The sequence below is a fragment of the Polychytrium aggregatum genome, assembly GCF_025602895.1.
Source record: "Polychytrium aggregatum strain JEL109 chromosome Unknown BJ171scaffold_20, whole genome shotgun sequence".
NCBI lineage: Eukaryota > Fungi > Chytridiomycota > Chytridiomycetes > Polychytriales > Polychytrium > Polychytrium aggregatum.
The window spans coordinates 629,554-648,179 of NW_026516222.1; the positions used below are offsets into that span (position 1 = coordinate 629,554).

Genomic DNA, 18,626 nt, shown 5'->3' on the forward strand with positions numbered 1-18,626 from the left:
ACCGCCGCACACAAGCAGACGGAGGAGCAGCGCTCTCTCGAGCACAGCAGAAAGTGCAGTGACTACGACGCGCAAGTGCAGGCACTCAAAGCTGCTGTCGAGCAGATCCGCAGCGACTCCGAGAAAGAGTGTGCTGGTCTGAAGGCGCAGACAGACGATCTTCAGAAGCTGCTGGCGGCAGCTATGCTCGAGAAGCAACAGAACACCCAAAATCTGCACGAGGAGCAGTCCAAACACGGCCATGCTCTGCGTAGCCTCGAGGCAGAGAAGGCAGAGCTCAACAAGAGAGTCTCAGAGCTTCAGAGCGGCCTTGCCCTGCTTACGACCAAGCAAAAGCGCGACGAGTCCGAGTACAGTCGCCTCGCCGGTGAGCGGCTCCAGATGATCCTCGAGAAGACCAGCAAGTACCAGGCGGTCTCGGACCACCAGTCCGAATGCTCCGAGGGAAGCAACGGCGCCAAACCCGCCGACGACGCTGCTGGATCGTATTCGTGGCCCGAGCTCCTGAATATGCTGGAGCAGAGCCTGCAGAAAGCCGAGGACGAAAACAGCACCCTGTCCGAAGAGAAGAAGAAGCTCGAGGGCAGCCTGTACGATCTGCGCTACCAGCTGGAGCTGTGGAAGGACACCGCCGCCAGCCTCGAGGTGGTTGTGCAGTCCCTCAAAAGCGACAGCAACAACAGCAAGAATTGGTGGTAGAGCCCAGATCTCCACACCCATCCTGAAACCACCCCCCCCCAACCTTCACTTCGCTTCCGCTCTATTTTTTTGGATAGCCATCCTTTGGAACTGGCTGTTGAAACCCTTGCAGCATTATTGAATATGACAACACCTGATTGTATAACAAAAATCAAGTGTGTGGCGAACTGCGATGGCCAGCGCCCAGGGCAACACGATGTGTGGTCATTGGTCCAAAACCTGGGTGTCTCGCTACTTCCCTCCAAACAGCAGCAGAATCACAACCACCTGATATTTGATTTCGATAATCTCAGGAGTTCATGCTGACTTTGCCAATCCTATCCTGTCGCCGCACTCAATCGCCAACTCGAACATGCCCCGCATATTGACCAACGCCATGATTATCGATATGCTGTTCGACTGTCGCAAGTATCGACTGGATGTGCTCATGAAAACTTCTCAGAAATCGATCGCACAAGCCAACTACACATCTCTGATGGGTCCTCCCCTGGCAAGGAATTGCACCTGGTCTTCAAGCAGGGGAGCTGCGCAAGTCGCTCAGCACTGATTGTATTATGTTCCATTAACATTCCGAACGGCATAGAATTTGGTCATCCGCGATACTGTCTTGCTGCCCACTCCCGCCGTTACTTATACGGCTGTTGCTGCTTTCCATTCACATCATCGAACTTTAGAGGGGGGGAGAGGGGGGGGTACATATCAGAGATACGCAGCTCAAGAGGCTCTTGAAAGTATGGCGTGTCTCGAGCTGGCGTTTGTTTAATCGCTGCAGGTTGCCGTCTCAGGCTGACACTGGGTTCCGTCGGCACAGTTGCCAAGGACCACCCAAGAACCAGCGCAGATCAAGACGGTGTTGTCTGGGCCGCAGGAATAGGCGCCGGTCGAGCGACAAGCAGCACCCGAGACGGGAGTGCCCGGACTTGGCACAGGGTGGGAAGCCTCGTCGGTGGTGGTAGGGATGGGGGCATCGGTGGTGGTGGGGATAGGAGCATCGGTGGTGGTGGGGACGGGAGCATCGGTGGTGGTGGTAGGGACGACAGTAGTAGTCGACTTGGGGGTCGGTGGGACGCTGGAGGACTTTGGACCAGCACAAGCAGGAGGGAGGTCCTTGGCATCGACATACGATCCTGCCTTGGCACTGTAGCCGAGGCCGCGCTTGGCAAAGCCAGTCCAGATCTCACACAGATTGGCGCCGTTGTTGTTCTGCTGGTCGGCCTGGATGATGGCGTTGCGGGCACTCACAAAGTCGGGGTTGCAAGGCTGCAGCTTGAGGCCGTCGATGACCAGCTGGAGAGCAATGTTGTTGCCCTTGCCGCTCTTGGAGTTCTGGATGTCGGGCTCGAAGCCGTACTTTTCGATGAGGTTCCAGGCCACCTCCATCAGCATCTGCGTCCAGATCTCGCCAACGTTGTGGACCTCGGACGACTTTGCGACGGTGGCATAGGTCTCGGGGTTGAGGGTCATGTCGGAGGTGTACGGGTAGTGGCGGATGCCCTTGGGGTTGCCGACGGTGTAAGGAGCAGCGTAGATCGGGGTGTTTCGGTTGTAGGTGGGTTTGAGCTCAAAGATGTTGGCAAAGAAGTCACTCCAGCCTTCGCCGAGACCGCCGGCGGTGGTGGTGCTGAGACAGTTGGCCTGGGCCGAGCCACCAGTGAGACGGTTCGAGACGCCGTGGCCAAACTCGTGGGTGATGATCATGTTGTCCATGGTGCCGTCGCGGTTGGGGGTGGTGGCGGTGAAGATGTACATGCGCATGCGGCCGTTCTGTCCATCGGGGGGAGTGGCAAAGTTGGCTGCAATGTGCGATGTGGTTAGTGTGGTTGACGTGGTAGGTGTGGTTGATGTGGTTGATGTGGTTGATGTGGTTGGTGTGGTTGATGCGGTTGATGTGGTTGGTGTGGTTGGTGTGGTTGATGTGGTTGGTGTGGTTGATGGCGGACATGGGGCGACGGCATGGTGGATAACATCAGTTCCAGCATCGTGCGTGTGCCGCCCGTCGACCCACTGCTCATCCCAGCCCACCGCCCACTGCACCACTTCAATGACTCCTGCAGTCCACCACTTGCCCACAGCTTCACTTGTCCCGCCACATGTCAGGCCGACAGACCACGGCCGCCTTGGCTGTGGGCTCGTACCTACCGTTGTTGGTGCCGCTGCCATCCTGGGCATTGGCAATCACATAGTCGCCGCCCTGGCCGCCTTTGCCAAAGTTGTTGGTCTGGAAGTTGCCGCTGGCCTCGTTGAAGCCGTATCGGTAAAAGATATCGTGGGCCATGTTGTTCATGTAGAACAGCTGCGTGATGGCGGCGTTGACGTTGCTCTTGGGGTCCTGGGTGGTGTCGTACTTGAAATTGAAGTTGTAGTCGCTGCCGACGGTGGGGCGGGTGCCCTGGGCCTCGTCTTGGCCTGCAGGGTTGTCGTTCCAGTTCTCCTGGGCATGGACGTTGTTGCCCTTGGTGGTGGGATTGGCACCGCTGCCGTCGTCGTGCCAGCCGAGAGGCGAGATGTCCTGGTCGGCGGGGTTGGCGACCGGCGTCTGGGGGGTTTGCGAGATGTCGCCGTAGTTGAAGGGGATAACGTTGTAGGTAGTGCTGGGCCCGGCCTGGCTAAACTTGTTGACCCAGTTGGCGACGGCAACGACCTCGCCGGTCTGGCTGTCGACAAAGGCATCGAACCAGTCGTCGCCGCCCTTGGTATAGACGTTGATGTTCCAGACCTGCGAGACACCCGAGGGGCCCTGGTAGTACTGCAGCGAGGCCGTGATGGGGAGCTGGGCAAAGTCCTGGGCGCCGTCGATGACCGAGGTTGTGTTGTCCTTGACGGTCTCCTTGAGCTTGCTGGCGGTGAACTTGATCTTGGCCTTGGTCAGGAAGTTGGTCAGGGCCTTCTTGGCCGAGATTTTGGCGGCACGAGGCTCGAGGCCGCGCTTGGTGAGCGAGCTGTCGACCTTGGCAAAGGTCGAGCCGATCGAGAGCAGGTTGCCGTTGCTGTCGAGGTTGATGTTGGCGACGGCGTTGGCGATGGGCTGCCCGCCGATCAGCTGCTGGACGTGCAGGTGGTAGATGCCGTTATGGTCATCCTGGAAGCTGAGGCCAGAAGGCACAGGCGAGCGAGCGGGCAGTTGAGAGCGAGTGGGCAATCGAGAGTGAGCGGGCAATCGAGAGTGAGAAACGAGTCCGAGGGAGGCAAAGACCCAGCGAACCACACCAGGCCCAGGTGCCAACGAGCATGTCGGATCGAGAGCGACAGGAGCCGATATGCACAGGACATGGTGCAAGGCGCCAGCACGGCGGCAGACCCCGGTGCAGACGACATTGCCCGTGGCCCAGCTCCGCACTCTGACCGACGGCAGTACTCACGAGGTGGTGATGGCAAACTGGCTCTGGCTGACGCCGAGCTTCTTGGTCAGGATGTCCACGGCCGTGGACTGCAGCGCTCCCAGGTCCAGCGGCTGGTCGACCAGGTTGCTGACAACGTCGCTGACCTCGAACGACGGCGAGGGCCAGTACGAGTCTGGGAGACTGCCCAGGGCCTTGGCGGCGGCCGAGCCCAGAAGGCCAGCCAGGGCAACGCCCTGGAGCAGGTTGCGGCGGCGGATCAACACCATGCTGCGGGTCGTGGGAGAGGGAGGGGTTGGTGGATGAGACTGGAAGACGGAAGGTGCTGAGCGAACTGGGCGCTGGCCGTGGAGGGAGATGGAGGATGCTCGAACATGGGGGTATTTATCGTCGAGCAGGCCGGGTCAAGCGTATCGTCGGGCAAGCCCATTCCCACCCAAGCTGACCGGCGTCAAGCCCATCGGCCCACATGTCGACCCTGGCGATCTGTTGTGTGTTCCCAAACTGCACCCGATATCCCATGAACAGTGTGGGCGCACCATCGCTTGCCTCTTTCTTTCCTCCTCGTTGCATTGGCGGGTTGGCGGCACCGGTCATGCGGGCAACCCCGGCGCCGCTCATCTGTGGCAGGCGGCTGATTGTTCTGCGCACCAGCAACATGTCTCTCGACACATCCACATGCCGCCAGAGTTCGCGATCCTTTGCTGGCCGCCAATCCACCGCCAATCCACCGCCAATCCACCGCCAATCCGCCCGCCAATCCGCCGTCTTTCCCACGGCTGCACTGCTCTTGCGATGTACAGCCAGAGATCCCGCATGACCCGCACCGATCGCCATGGCTGCGACTGTGCTCCTGCCGTTGCAGACCACATGTTCCTGGACAAGGAGCCCAAGAGCAGCGTCTCGAGCCAGTCAGCAGCATTGGGTCATGCAATGCCGGTTTGATCATGGACCGGCCCGCGCGGTCACATTGCCCGTCCATTGGCCCCGGCGACAATCCAGTCGTCCATGGACAGCGCCGGCATGCGCACCAGGAAGGTACCCTCGACTGCGATGGGCCCGCCTGTACATCCCGGCTCTGGTCATCTGCGGGTGCCTCTCCTTGCTCCCAGCCATGATCATGTGTCGGTGGCGACCTCCGCCGTCCAACGAGCCTCCTCTGCGCCGCAGAAACGAGGCACCTGCGGCGAGAAGCGATTGCCCCAAACGAGCCATTGGAAACGACAGCTTGGCTGCACAGATTGCAAAAACCCGCCGCGGATGTGTCGCTGCCTTTGGGATGGTGGAGTGACCGGGCTTGGTCTGTTCCGAACGACGGGACGCCCTCCGTCCTCGGCGCACCTGCGGATGCCATCCATCAATCTCAGCGAGTAGCAGGAGCAGAAACCCTGGCGATACACATGGTCCACGGTCCCAAGGTGGACTTTCTGCGCAGGCTTCGACATCGACGACGGCACAGTCGAGAAGTATCGTCGCGATCCAGTGCAGCATCGCCGCGATCACTGCTCGAGTATGGTATCGCATAAGAGATGTATTGGGTCCGCAGCGGTCTATCTGCCGTCATCGTTGCAGGGACTTATTGAGGTCTCGGTCGCTTGGAGCTGCGCGGGTCGAGGGTCGATTCGTCGGATGGGTCAGCTATGGAGGGAGTCTGGGCATCTCCATCCGAATGAACCTGCTCAGTCGTGTCGATTGCAAATACGAAGCCCGTCGACGGCTCTTTGCTTTAGACCGAGGAGCGGAGAGTGCTTTCGAGGGAGATGGGTGTCCAGCAACGTGATGGCTCTGCGGCAAGGTCGAGAAAGGCGGGAGTCGTTGAAGCAAGTTGATGATTGGCGGTGTTGGAGGGCTACAAGATGATACACTTGCACCCGCTGCTCCGCTGCTCTCGCACAGCGCCGTCGCCTCCGGTTGCGGCGGGTGCCTCCTTGTCTGTGATGGGGAGCGAGTCGTCACGAATCGAGCAGTGAGCGCCAGGTCGAGGGGCAGCACCAGCCCGCATGTGTTCAAAGGCCCCAGATATGATTGAAAGGATCAGATGTGCATGATTCGAGTGTTGGCCCACAGAGTAGATGAAACGACGATCAGTCAGGGAAAAGGCGTGCGATGGAAGAACAGCATGCAGCGAGGGGCGGGTGATAAAGCTATAGTTCCAAAGCACGGCTCCATGCAGCCCAGAAGTTTAAAAGACCAACGACGAGCGATACTGACTCTCGGCCGCCGGGGCTTCGTTCCGGACGAGCAGGTGAACCGTTGTTGTCTGGCCTTGTGGGGGATTGATCGCTACGAAGCGACGGGCAGAGACGGGTCAGCACGGCCGGTGGGTAACCAAGACCGGTTTGCTGGCGATGGTGCGATCGCCCACCAAGCGAACAGGACAGTACGCACATGAGACCGGGCTCGTTGGCTGGACAAAGGCGCCGTGGTATAGGATCTTCAGGTTCTCGGGTGCGAGCGGTCGGCCGTCGCTCCAGTCTGTAGAGTTTGGGTGGTGGGTTGCAAGATCGGAACGGTAGGGATATGAGGGGCCGATAGCAGGAACGGACCAGCGGGAAGGGAGACGAGCGGAGAGCGATTGCTGCTGCCCGCAAAGACAGAATGGCAGCCGAAATGGTCGGCGGAATAGCTGGCGGAAACGATGGCAGAGGCCGGGTCAAGAGCCGATCGCACCTGTTGGCCACTGCTCGAATATCCGCTTGCGGACGACCTCAAAGGTGTCGGTGGGCAGGACGAGCAGATCGGTTTTGTTGCCGTTGACGAGAAGGAAGCGCAGATTGACCTGGCCGTCCGGAACTTTGTCGTTGATGGTCGGGCCCTTTGGCGGGACGCTCGCCGGAGCGAGTGCTTCTTGGGACATTGATGGAGAAGCGATCGAGAGCTCGACGAAGCTGCAGGGAGAAAGAGCGATCAGCTCAAAGTGGTGGTGCTGTGGATCCGATGCTCCCTGGGGCGGGCCAGAGCGGATCGATACCTGATCGAGCGATGGTGGACAAAGAGCCGCTGGCTTTATGGGGGGGGAGGGAGGGAGAGGAGCGGACCCGGCTGCAGGAGGGCGGGATGGACCTGCTGAGACAGGGCCGACAGGTTGTTATGGCGGAGGGCGGGAACGGCGGTGCCCTCGAGCGAGTTGGACGGCGGACGGCGCTGGTGGCATCGTTCTGTGGAGAACTGCCGATCAGAGCAGACGGACGACAGATTGTTTGGCGACTCAATCAGCTGCCGACAAAGACGGCGACGACGACAGAGATGGATGAAGAGATCGATCTGAAGTGGATCGGTGTGAGCGACTGGAAAAGTATCGACTTTGACGACTGAGAGTCGACTCGGGCGGAAGTGTCATGTGGCTCTGGTTTGGCCATGTTCGGCGCGGCGATCGCCCCTTGTTCGATTTGACATCGACGTCGATCGCACCGCCTGCACAATTGTCCTTCGCAATTGTCCTTTGCAATCTCATCTGCACAATTGTCATTCCCAGTTGTCCTTCGCAGTTGTCCTTGGCAGTTGTCCTTCGCAGTTGTCCTTCGCGCCATGGACAGCGCTGTGGATGACCCCCCGGCTCTGTGGCCAGGAGACGGCTCCTTGTGCCGGCGCATTGTTTGTGGGCGAAAAAGAAAGCCGTGCAACATGGGCTCACCGTTTTACTCGCCCAGCCGGGTCGGGTCCGTTGTTCACAGCCACCACTCATGTTCAACATCGATCTCGTCACGTCACGCCGAGCGCCTCGGGCGCACCTGGCCAGAGACCTGCGTCGTCTGACACCCTCCCCCCGGCGACCCAGGCAGCAATGTGACTGGGCGCGGCCTGCCAAAGTGGAATGTTTGTGAAAACGCCAAGTGCAAAGTTGATGGAAATGCCAGGTGCAATGTCAACCCGGGCTCCTGTCAAGTATGCTGCAGCTCCACTTCCGCCACGCCTGATATACCCGCACCAAACACACTTCGACACCGGCCCCCAACCCACCCGGATTCATTTCGATAGCCGCTTATGCTTGTCCCGTCGCACCATCCACCCTGCCCTTGTCGTTCGCCCCCGTCCCCCGTTGCACACATATCCCTCCCGCTGAGCTCTGCTTGTTGCGCCAGGACGCACCGCCGGCCGCACCAATGGCTGCCGCTCCTTCCCTTTCTGCTCTTGCTGCCCTTGGCAGCGCCCGCAGCGCCGGTGCCGCTTCGGTCTTCTCCACCTTTGCATATATACCCCGAGGGCGGATCACTCTGCCTCCCGCTCTCGTGCCCGGCAAATCCTCCATCATGCGCTTCCTGGCTCTCTGCGTCCTCGCTGTTCTGCTTGCAGCCTTTGTGGCCCAGGCCTCGGCCAGCCAGCGTGCCCACCACACCCACCCCCACCACCACCGGAGCAGCAAGTCCAAGACCACAACCCGACCCGCGCCCCACTCGTCTGCTCATCGGCCCTCGCATTCGCAGCGCTCTTCTACCCACACCACCGCCATCCCCTCGCACTCCCGATTGCCGCCGACCTCGTCCATTGCTCGATCAAGTGCCCATCAATCTTCTGCCACTTCTCATGTGCCTCCCAGCTCCTCTGTCCATCCATCCAGCTCCTCTACCACCACCACCACTCACACTCCCTCCACCACTCACACTCCTTCCACCACCCACACTCCTTCCACTTCCACCACTTACACTCCCTCCACTTCCACTACCCATACTCCTTCCACCACTCACACTTCCTCCACCATTCACACAACGTCCATCCGCACGACCACTACGACATCGACCACTGCCGCTTCCCCCTCGCCTTCTGTCACTCCCAACAACGGCCCTCAGTGTGGCAACGGCGTTTGCGAGGCTGGCGAGCTTTGCAGCACCTGTCCGGGGGATTGTGGTGCCTGCAACGGCCGGTTTGTCTTTGCTCACTACATGGTATGTCCTGGTCAGCCGGCCCCTGCCCCTTGCACCGCCGATCCGCGTGCCGCCTTCTGTTCCGCTGGATCATGGGACTGACATAACGTTCTGCCTCGGCCTCTTTCCACCAGGTGGCTTACACTGACATTGCGCAGAACACCCAAGGCTACATGGCTGAGATCGACATGGCCAAGAGCTACGGCATCGACGCTTTTGCGTTGAACGTCGGCGGTATGATTGTCGATGCTTCTCGATGCTGACTCGGTCACGGACCCGTCTGCATTCCGGCCCGCGCCCTCATCCGATGCACCATGTTTCCTTTCCCGACATCCAACAGCCCAGTGGTACCAGACCTACCAGTCTCTTGTCGACCAGTTCTTTGATGCTGCCGATGCCAAGGGCTTCAAGCTGTTCCTTTGCTTTGACATGACCGCCAGCGGCTCCAACGGCCAGCCCATCCCATACACAGCCGCAACGATCCCGCAGATCCTTCGGCGCTATGCCAACCGCCAAAGCCAGCTCTATCTGCATGGCCGCCAGGTCGTCAACACGTTTGGTGGACAAAACTTCAACTGGAACACCGTCAAGAGCGATCACCCTATCTACCTGATGCCGGCCTTCTTCCTGGCCCCCAACGCCCTCAGTCAGACCGGCTTGGATGCCTATGTCTCATGGAACTGCTGGCCCGTGGGCAGCAAGCCATACTCCTGGAGCTCGAACGACGACCCTCAGTTCCAGTCAGCCATGAGCCAGCTCGGCTCGACGCACGAATACGTGGCCGGTGAGTGCAGCAGCCACAAACGGCGGCGCAGGATGTCTCGACTACTCCTTTGCTATCGCCGACGCTGGCGTCATGCTCTCGACTCGGGCGTTCGTCGTTGAGCACGGGCAGCGCATACATGGCGGGCTGCTCATCATCCGTCTCCTACGCACGACACAGGTATCTCGCCTTGGTTCGCTACCTACCAGGCCCGCGAGCAAACCGTTCACGGCAACCACGGATTCCTCTGGATCAATCGCTGGAGCGACATCATCACCCACAATGCCAACCATGCCTACATCATCACCTGGAACGGTAACACACTTTCTCGCTTCGATACCAGTGTTTGTACATCCCATGACTCGCTGTTGCTGCCTCCTTCTTGGCCTGCCGGTTCTGGCTCACACTGCCCTCGATCCTGCAGACTTTTCCGAGTCGTCCTATGTCACCACATTCCCGCAGTCTCACGAAGCCATCCAGTACGACCAGACCCAGTATCCCCATCAGCCCATCCTGTCGCTTGGACGATACTACATCCAAGCCTTCAAGAATAACGGCAAGTTCCCCAAGATCGCGGTAGGACACTCGCTGTTCCCCCCCCCTAGCACGATTGGCATGACTTGAGTCCGATGTTGCGCCCGCCTGTCCCTGCCCGAGATGCTGGTCCAAGCTCTTGTCTCACACCCGGACCTGTATTCATGTGTGGCAGCGGGACGAAGTGTACTATTGGTACCGCTTGCACCCCAAGAATGCCATCCCGGCTCAGACGCCCTATCCCAAGCCCAGCGAGGCCAATACTATGGACGATAACATCTACGTTGTCACGATGCTCACTGGTATGTCAAGGCGCCGCTGTCTGTCCGCCTCGTCACTGTCAGTTCCCGTTCGACAACAACTCAATCCTCACTGCTCACCTCTCTCCACAGCCCCTGCCACCCTGACCATTCGCACTGGTGCCAGGACGGTCAACGTGCAGGTCGGCCAGGGCCTCCAGACCACCGAGATTCCCTTCTCGCTTGGATACCAGATCATCACCGTCTCGCGCAACAACAACGTCGTCCTCACCAGCCAGGGCGACTTCCCGATCACCAGCAGCCCGGCTCTCTACAACTTCAACTACTACATCAACTATGCCAACTGAGTCTTCCGTTCCCCCCTCCCTCTCTGTCCTAGATCGTGGCTGGTCTCCCCGTATCTGAGAGGGACCAGCCGCATCTTTGCCCATCAACGACATGGTCAAAGACCCATTCCCGTTCTGCTTGTCCTGTCCCTCAAATATGTCTTTCCGTTTGCACCCTCATTGTGCTTCCTTCGACCCTAGAAATATCCTTCTTCCGTATCTCCAACTATGATGTACCCGGCTCAGATGTGGCGCCTCGCAGGCCCGAGCACATCTGCACCTCGTCAGTATAAACCCCAATGATCAATACAGAATCCGATGCAGTGCCCTTCTCTGCCCTTCTCTCTTGCCCCTCGTCCCTTGTTCCTCAATCTGGCTGGGTGCTTGCTTGGGAGCCAGCCCGGGTGCGCAGCGCTGCAAAGCCAGGCCATTTGCCCTGGAGATGCATTTCTCGCATCCCGCACCCGTCGTTCCGACATCGCCCTTGACTTCCAACTCCAAGACATGTCTGCATCGAGAGCCCTACCAGAGAACATCCGCACAGGCCTGCTGCCGCCTGGCCGTCGGTTGTGGAAATGGTCCCGGGTCCCGCCGACCGTCGCAGCCATCCAAGGTGCCCAGAGCCCGCCCCCGCCTTCCGACTTTCCTGCATTCCCACCTCCTCTCTGCCGCTCACCACCCTCCCCCGACCCTCTGGCTGTCTTGGATCGTATGCAAGGCGATGTGCAGCGTGAGCGCCATCTTTGTCCCCCGCACTCAACCTCGGCATCTCCGCTCACTCGCAGCCTCCTTTCCGCAGACTCGATGAACCAGGCCCAACTCACATTCACTGCAGACTCGGCTGCCGATCCAGCCTCCAGCGCCCATCTGCCGAAAGCCGAGGCTCCTGCGCTCCCATTCCCCACCACCTCCTCGATCGTCGACGACACCGACATTGGCTTGTTCGATCTCTCAAACGTCCCTCGACCCCAGAGCGCCGCAAGCGAGCGCCATGGTCCCCTCGACCTGCCCGAGATTCCAAGAGACAACCTTGATGCTACGCCTTCGGAAACAGATCCGTCGACCGGATCGGATATGGCCGCACATGGTCTCGCCAGAAATAGGTCAGCCGCATCAGCGCAGCCCTCTCAGTCGTCGATCAACCGCTGGCTCGTGCTCCAGAGAGGATTTTCGGTCGAATCGCATGGCTCCGCACCGTCCGGCACTCCAATGTATGCAGAATCGCTGCAGCTCTCCATGATATTGGACCACGGGGATGCTGAGCTGCCAGTGGGTGGTCGGATATCACATTCTCAGCCGAGCAGTCTGACTCCGGAGCCATACCCAGAAGCGTCCGAGCCTGCAAATGAGGCCACCGATCTCAAACTCTCATCCGATCAATCAACCGTGGTCGACATCGAGCCGACGCAGCTCGTGTCTCAGTCGGCGCTGGACTATGTAGCTCGGGCCAGCGTCGACAGTGACGTCCATGGTGCTCCTTTGGAGGAGCCGTCAGGTCAGCGCCCAGCAAGTGGACCACGATCGACAGCGGCTCCCATCCCAGCTCCAGCGCCCAAGCGACAGCGAACGCCCCCGATGCCTCGGCGCCAGCTTGACACCCCAAAGACTCCAACTACACCGGCAATGTACGGCCTGCGAGCCCAGGTCTCGATGGTGCAGTCGCCAAGTCGGCAGAGCTCCCGAGACGTTCGCAAGCCCGTGGGCGACTTGGACAGCACACCGCCGTTGCTGCGCTGGAACTCAAGGCCCGCCGAATCTTTCGCCCGAAACCGATACCAATCGGAGGCTGCAGCGCAGTGTGCTCCTGATCCAGGTGAGCGCCACTGCATGCATTCATGCAATCTGCCACTGCGCCCAGGCATGGGTCGAATCGGGAACGGTGGGAGTACGATGCTCGAGCTCATGGCCGATCACTGAGTCGCTTGTCGTGCCCAGATGTGTCCATGACCCTTGCCACCCAACCACTGGGCTCCTTCAACCGCAACCTGCCCTTTCTTGGGGAAGACGACGATGATGTGCGGGACCTGCGCAACGCAACGTCCCGAGCCGAGGGGCAGCCTGCTGGCACATTGCCAGACGACGATGCCTGCCCCGAGGCGCACACCGAGATGGATACAGACAATACGCTCGAGCCGCCGATCGTTCCCGCCGTCCAGGACTTCCCGACCTCGATATACGGTGCCTCCACGTTCATCGACCAGGACGAGGAAGGCGCATCCATGTCGCAGCCGACCCAGGCGTTCAATCTCTGTGAGGGGCTGGTAGCAACTCCCACAGGCACGCGAACAGGCGAAGACGTGCTGGTCCGCCCTCGCACTGCTGTCTCTGCTGTGTCCGTCACGGCGCTCAGCCCAGAGGCCGCAGCTCCCAGAAACAGTTTGGCCTATCCAGACAGCGATGTCCAAAGCGACTCCAGCGTTGGCCGCAAGAACGCTCTTGATGACGAGCATCAGCAGAATCACGCACAGAACCATGGTGCTGGTGATGGCCATGGTGGATACTTGGCTGGAGACGGCGGCGCCGACATTGCCGAGCCCAGATTGTCAACACCAGAGCTACTTCCGGCCCGGAGTAGATCGGTGCTGCTCATCGAGTCCTCGATGCCCACCTTGGACCTCGACACACACAAGAGCTGGATCGCGTTAGAGTCAGTCAACGAATCTCCGCAACACATCCCTGCCTCGCAAGCGGTGCTCGGTGCTCACCAAGCTGGCGACTTGCATTCGCCAACCTCTTTTGTTCCATCCTCTCAGACGCCCTCGATTGAAATCGTCGCACTTGCGCGCAGCGAGATGATCGTGGATGTATCTGAGCGGGTGGATGTAAAGCCTGACTCCACTGGAAGTATAGGCAGCGCACCTCCACGCACCACACATGCCACCGGCAGCTCTTCAGTCCAGCCGCACCAACCTCCAGCTCCACCTCCACCTGCGTTCGCATCTGCATCCACATCGACTCCTGCGAGAATCCAGAAACACACCATGTCGGACGACATTGAGTATACGCCAGATGAACTCCGCCCGGCCAAGCGTCCAAAGAGTTCGGAGGCACCCACATCGCATGCCCATGCCCATGCCGACACCGAGATCATCGATCTCGTCTCGCCGCCAAAGTCAAGCGATGCTACCTCCTTGCAGACCGGGCCGGTTCTCGCAGCCCAAACCCAAACCCAGGCCCAGGCCCAGGCCCAGGTCCCCCTCGGCGCCACTCCCTTCCGGAACAACCCAAACAAAGAAGCTCTCTATCCCATCCATGTGTTTGCGCCCAAGGATCCGACGACAGCCCGCGCATCATATCTGCCGCTTGGCCATCGGCAGCGAGCACTATGGATCACACCAAGCCGAGAGAAGCCCAAGCCCAAGAATGACCCAGTCACAAGTCCAGTCGCCTCTACCTCCAAGGAGAAGCCTCAGACGACCCGTATGCCCACACCTGTCACCTCAAGCCCGCCCGAGGCCGAAACAGGCAACGCAGACTCAACAGACCCGGCTTTGATGCATCCGGTGCAGTCCTGCTCCAACTGTGGCATTTGGATCACCACCGAGTGGCAGGTCGGCCCTGATGGCCAGAAAACACTCTGTCGTCTGTGTGGCAAGTACTTTAATCACATCGGGAAGCTCAAGGGTATGGGCTCGCCAACTTCAAAACAGCAACAGCAACAGCAACAGCAACAGCAACAGCAACAGCAACAGCAACAGCAACAGCAACAGCCCGTGCCTGCTGACTCTGTCGCCAAGCCTCCAAAGCCAAAGACATCGACATCATCTCTCAACGACAGAGTCAAAACGAGAGTGGAGGACGATCTTTTCACGCTTCAGGTGGACATTCCTGAGCTTGATCATCCGCTGGTTGTCTCGCAGACGCACACCCCAGCGGATCCTCGATCGCCAGAGCCTTTGCCACCGATGGAGCAACCGCCACCGTCATCTGATGTGCCGGATCACAGGATCGATCATAGCTTCGACTCTGACAGCAGCAGCGAGCCAGACAATCCACACGACGACGACTACAATCCTGCTCGACGATTCTCTGCCGGATTCATGTCTCCGCCGCGGCGTCCGCAAACACCACGGGCAGCCCCGCCACCGGTAACGCCAAAGGCCAAGATTGCGCCTGCCACTGCTGCTGTCCCGCCTAGGACTGCGAAGCGACAGCGCAACAAGACCGCCGAGGATCGTCCGGCGCTGGATGCACGCTCGCGCTCCTACCTCGATGCCTCGACCGAGCCAGATGCACTGGCCAGGTTCTCAAGCCCGCGCAAACGGAAGTTGAAGGAGGAGCCCAAGTTTGGGCTGTCCACTGCCGCCACCGACGGCAGCCCAGGGTCATACGAAGAAGGCGATGAAGTGTGGGCGATTTGGAAGGACGACGGATACTACTATTCGGTGAGGAGCCGATTCCGTGCCATGAACGCGTCCCGCAATTCTCCCTCTTGGCATCGTCCCTCCTGGATGTACTCTCTCGGGATGGTGGAGCAAGGAATTGGAGCGATCGCAAATGCCGCTGCTGCGATCCAGTCTGATCAATTCGGTTTCGAATGCCCTGCAGGCCACGATTCTAGCGCGGTATTCAGAGTCGAACCGCTACACCCTCGAGTACCATGGCGGTAGGTGCTATTCCTGTGCGGCAGCGTGGTGGCGACGGTCTTGTCCCAGACACGCAAATGTGACCACAGACTCTCGACCCATCTCACCTTCTGCATCCATGCTCAGGCGGCCCGCCGGCAGTCGTCGATATCCATAACATACATCCCCTAGTGGTCGAGAGATACGACCAATGCACCGTGATTGTGGGATCGGACTATTCCAAGAAGGCCAGCGCGGTTGTGATGTCCGTGACCTCGACGGACAAGTCGGTGATCGTCCGTGCCCAGCTTGCAAAGGGCAAGACAGTCAAGAACTGCGTCTTGGCGGCGGTCTGTCTCTCAGTCGAGCAGCTCCGGTTCAACCAGCGGAGGAGGATCGAGGACAGGAATCGCGATATGCTGATGTCAAGCACCCAAAAGTCTCCATCCAAGGATCACTCCCGCTCCGTGCAGACACTCGGTAGGTCGACAGACAGCGACGCCCGCGACACTCGACACAGTCCGCGGCTCTGCTCACCGTCACGCCTTTCGTTTCGCTGGCACAGAGCAACTCATGGGACCCATGCCCCGCTCCAAGAAGATCTTTTCAGCATTTGCGTTCATTCTCACGATGCCGGGCGAAGAATTGGCCCGTTCGGTGGAGACCAGCGACTGTAGGTAGCAGCCTTCTGGTGCCTTCGTGGGCACGCACGATCGTATAGCCCTGGACTGCCGACTACCCCTCTCCCTGACAGCCTCTAATCATTCCCGGCACGTAGTCGAGAGCTATCCTGCGCCCGATCGTGCTTATCTTACGACTCAGATACAAGAAGGCGGCGGCACCATTGTCGACGAGATTGACGACTACTTTGACGAGGGCGAGGGCGAGCGGAGGCTGGACAGGTTGAAGAAGTCCTTTGCCGAGGTGATTGTGATTTCAAATCGGCCGTCGCGGACGAAAAAATTCCTCATGGCGTTGGCGCTGGGCCTGACTGTGGTCGGCTTTGCATGGTAAGCATAATCTGCGCGGCTTTGGCTTGCAATCACCCATCGAGTCGCCGTTCCAGTCAGCGATACCGAGTGACTCTGTGCCGAGAAGAGTGGCTGTGATGGCTCATTCGCTCCGCCACATTCGTGCTCTTCCAGGGTTCGAGACTGCTGTCGGACGGTAAGTGGCAGTGCCGCTCGCGGGAAAGAAAGAGACGTGCCAGCACCACTCGACTTTTGCTGATCCAGGTTTTGTCGCTGCAGAACACAATCCAGAACAAAGAAAAATATCGCATGTCCAACGGCTGGTCGCTGGATCTGGGATATGTGAGTGCGATACACACAGAGCGCACGAGCAGCGGGGGGGGGAGAGCCAAGGAGTCCAGACGCTTTGCCACGACATGCTTTGGTACTGACAAACACACTCCTCTGCTCTGCCGGACTCGGCCGAGGCAGCACTCGGCGGTATCGACCATTCCGCCTGACAAGCCAGGACTCTTCCATGGATATACTTTTCTGAGTGAGTGACTGTCATCGCCGCCGAATCATTGCTGCATGTAGTCCTGTTGCAGCATTCTCACACGGGCCCTTCCATCGAATCATAACTGCATCCCCAGTACTCGGAAGCTACGATCGCAAGGTGGGCCGCAAGAATATGGGTCGGTCCGCAGCCACTTGTCCTGTCTGCATCGTATCCTAACGCGATGTCTCCTTCCCTCTCTCGTGCCTTGAACTTTCGGACTGGACTAGCTCGTTGACTGGGACAAGATCATCCGGATGGCCAGCGGGGCTGTTGTCCATATCGGCAGCATCAACAAGGGCAAGGTGAACAATCTAGAGTCGTACTTTGCCCTGCCCACCAGCCAGCGGCATGCCTACTCCAAGGGACTCGGGGGCATTCACGTCAAGGCCGAGTCTCGCCGGATCGACTTTGTTCTGGTGGAAAAGTCGCAGACACCAGAACGCAGCCACCATCCCGACCCATACTCGTCGATGACGGCGGGGCTGCAGCAGCGAGAGGCGCTGTTGAAGCAGCAGCTCCAGTTCCTGGAGATGCACGAGACCCAGCTTGCCAAGCACATACGCGGACCGGTCGTGACGACCGAATGGGCGATCCAGTGCCTGATCAGCCAGCGGGTATTGGAAGCGGACCGGCATCCGATCTACACCATGGCATGACCTGTGGCGGGGGTGGATGGGCGACATGTAGCTGCCGCGAGAACTGTTTGCAACATGGTCTCTTTCGTCGTCACAGCGTCCAAAGGACAGCAGCGGGACTTGCGCTCGGAGTGTGCTGTCCAGAGCCGGGCAATCCGCCGGCGTCACTGACATTGCCGCAATCCAGCCGCTGTGCAGTGGCTGATGATGGCGTCTCGCTGGTGATTGGGATTGGGCCGACCGACATCGGGGACTCGGATGGCTTCGGAACAAAAGCTGGCAAGCCAGTTTGTGCGTCAGCGGCCGGCTGCGGCATACGGATGGCAGACAAAGCTGCACATCCGAAATCGGTGCTGCGTTTGCCTGTGAGAGACATTGTTGAGCTTTTGGCCGCCATCATCCAGTCGCCTCACTGCTTGACAAGGAGCATCGGTCACCCCAGCGCTCGTTCGACGCCCCAAATCCTCGCTATCTTGATATCTTGATATCCCGCTCTATTGATTGTCTGTTGCTCCGCAAGCGGCCCCCTCCACCCAACAGATTGTTTCCGAGTGCGCCTCGGATTTGCCGACGATGGAAGGTACTCCCGTCCCAGACGAGCCGGGAACACCCAGGAGGCAGGCCCGACCCAAACGGCCCTGGACTGGAACGTCGCTCAAGTTCTCGGTCCAGTCATTTCAGACGTCGTCTTTCAGTCCCTTTGTGATAGCTGCACCGCCGCTCCCAAAGACAGCAGGATATCCGCCAGATCGCATCGTCGACACTGTTGGCCAAGATGTCGATACTAAGGCAGCTGAGGTGAGTAGTCGAGTTCCCACGCACGCTGTCTCCGCCACCAGCGGACCAAGCGCCATTAATTCCGTCGAAGCAAGTATGCTTTAGCCGCACCGGATGGCTCTGACGGATGATGCTCGTCCTTCTTGCTGCATTGGCTTCGCTGCTCTCTAGGAGGCAGACACTAGCGACGCAGGGCAACGACAGGCCGGAGGATCGTCCATGAAGAAGCGACCACTCACAGCGCCGACTCGAGCAGCTGTTCGCTGGAACGACGAAGGTGCAAGTGGTCCAGGCGTTGCGCAAGCTGCAGTCGCAGCCATCGGGACTGTATCTAAACCTATGGCTCCCGCCGCCGCAG

General features: G+C 59.4%; 5 protein-coding genes across 5 annotated transcripts; 3 read left to right on the plus strand and 2 right to left on the minus strand.

Annotated features, from left to right (window-relative positions):
* Nucleotides 1-1,541: 1,541 nt before the first annotated feature.
* BJ171DRAFT_558732 (Fungalysin metallopeptidase-domain-containing protein) lies at nucleotides 1,542-5,601 on the minus strand (the record flags this gene model as incomplete). The annotated part of the gene is made up of 5 exons (XM_053113167.1): nucleotides 1,542-1,638; nucleotides 1,823-2,492; nucleotides 2,839-3,778; nucleotides 5,289-5,378; nucleotides 5,425-5,601. The coding sequence occupies 5 exons, from the start codon at nucleotides 5,599-5,601 to the stop codon at nucleotides 1,542-1,544; spliced, it is 1,974 nt and encodes a 657-aa protein (XP_052966370.1).
* BJ171DRAFT_506869 (uncharacterized protein) lies at nucleotides 5,550-7,009 on the minus strand. The gene is made up of 4 exons (XM_053111161.1): nucleotides 6,708-7,009; nucleotides 6,426-6,512; nucleotides 6,249-6,320; nucleotides 5,550-5,969 (listed from the first exon to the last, which is right to left on the minus strand). The coding sequence occupies exons 1-4, from the start codon at nucleotides 6,892-6,894 to the stop codon at nucleotides 5,887-5,889; spliced, it is 429 nt and encodes a 142-aa protein (XP_052966371.1). The 5' UTR covers nucleotides 6,895-7,009; the 3' UTR covers nucleotides 5,550-5,886.
* A 1,131-nt stretch (nucleotides 7,010-8,140) lies between these two features.
* Nucleotides 8,141-11,121, plus strand: BJ171DRAFT_621373 (glycosyl hydrolase family 71-domain-containing protein; the record flags this gene model as incomplete). The annotated part of the gene is made up of 7 exons (XM_053115434.1): nucleotides 8,141-8,920; nucleotides 9,034-9,133; nucleotides 9,240-9,683; nucleotides 9,843-9,977; nucleotides 10,087-10,238; nucleotides 10,372-10,498; nucleotides 10,589-11,121. The coding sequence occupies 7 exons, from the start codon at nucleotides 8,141-8,143 to the stop codon at nucleotides 10,801-10,803; spliced, it is 1,953 nt and encodes a 650-aa protein (XP_052966372.1). The 3' UTR covers nucleotides 10,804-11,121.
* Nucleotides 11,122-12,217: 1,096 nt separating this feature from the next.
* Nucleotides 12,218-15,773, plus strand: BJ171DRAFT_122492 (uncharacterized protein). Its single transcript, XM_053105581.1, has 2 exons — nucleotides 12,218-15,388; nucleotides 15,495-15,773. The coding sequence occupies exons 1-2, from the start codon at nucleotides 12,618-12,620 to the stop codon at nucleotides 15,523-15,525; spliced, it is 2,802 nt and encodes a 933-aa protein (XP_052966373.1). The 5' UTR covers nucleotides 12,218-12,617; the 3' UTR covers nucleotides 15,526-15,773.
* Nucleotides 15,441-17,589, plus strand: BJ171DRAFT_122485 (BRCT domain-containing protein). The gene is made up of 8 exons (XM_053105580.1): nucleotides 15,441-15,827; nucleotides 15,913-16,020; nucleotides 16,126-16,357; nucleotides 16,493-16,514; nucleotides 16,598-16,660; nucleotides 16,790-16,853; nucleotides 16,951-16,973; nucleotides 17,084-17,589. Exons 1-8 carry the CDS (start codon nucleotides 15,611-15,613, stop codon nucleotides 17,510-17,512), a joined length of 1,158 nt encoding a protein of 385 aa, XP_052966374.1. The 5' UTR covers nucleotides 15,441-15,610; the 3' UTR covers nucleotides 17,513-17,589.
* Nucleotides 17,590-18,626: the final 1,037 nt, after the last annotated feature.

What these genes read in the sequence shown, in the direction of transcription:
- BJ171DRAFT_506869 (XM_053111161.1), bottom strand. Translation starts at nt 6,894, where the DNA reads ATGTCCCAAGAAGCACTCGCTCCGGCGAGCGTCCCGCCAAAGGGCCCG. An exon ending in GCCAACGAGCCCGGTCTCAT is followed by an intron (nt 6,321 to 6,425) that starts GTGCGTACTGTC and finishes GTCGCTTCGTAG; the next exon opens with CGATCAATCCCCCACAAGGC. An exon ending in CGAAGCCCCGGCGGCCGAGA is followed by an intron (nt 5,970 to 6,248) that starts GTCAGTATCGCT and finishes TCCCCATCACAG; the next exon opens with ACAAGGAGGCACCCGCCGCA.
- BJ171DRAFT_122492 (XM_053105581.1), top strand. Translation starts at nt 12,618, where the DNA reads ATGCAATCTGCCACTGCGCCCAGGCATGGGTCGAATCGGGAACGGTGG. An exon ending in CACCCTCGAGTACCATGGCG is followed by an intron (nt 15,389 to 15,494) that starts GTAGGTGCTATT and finishes ATCCATGCTCAG; the next exon opens with GCGGCCCGCCGGCAGTCGTC.
- BJ171DRAFT_122485 (XM_053105580.1), top strand. Translation starts at nt 15,611, where the DNA reads ATGTCCGTGACCTCGACGGACAAGTCGGTGATCGTCCGTGCCCAGCTT. An exon ending in TTCGAGACTGCTGTCGGACG is followed by an intron (nt 16,515 to 16,597) that starts GTAAGTGGCAGT and finishes TTGTCGCTGCAG; the next exon opens with AACACAATCCAGAACAAAGA. An exon ending in CCATGGATATACTTTTCTGA is followed by an intron (nt 16,854 to 16,950) that starts GTGAGTGACTGT and finishes CTGCATCCCCAG; the next exon opens with TACTCGGAAGCTACGATCGC.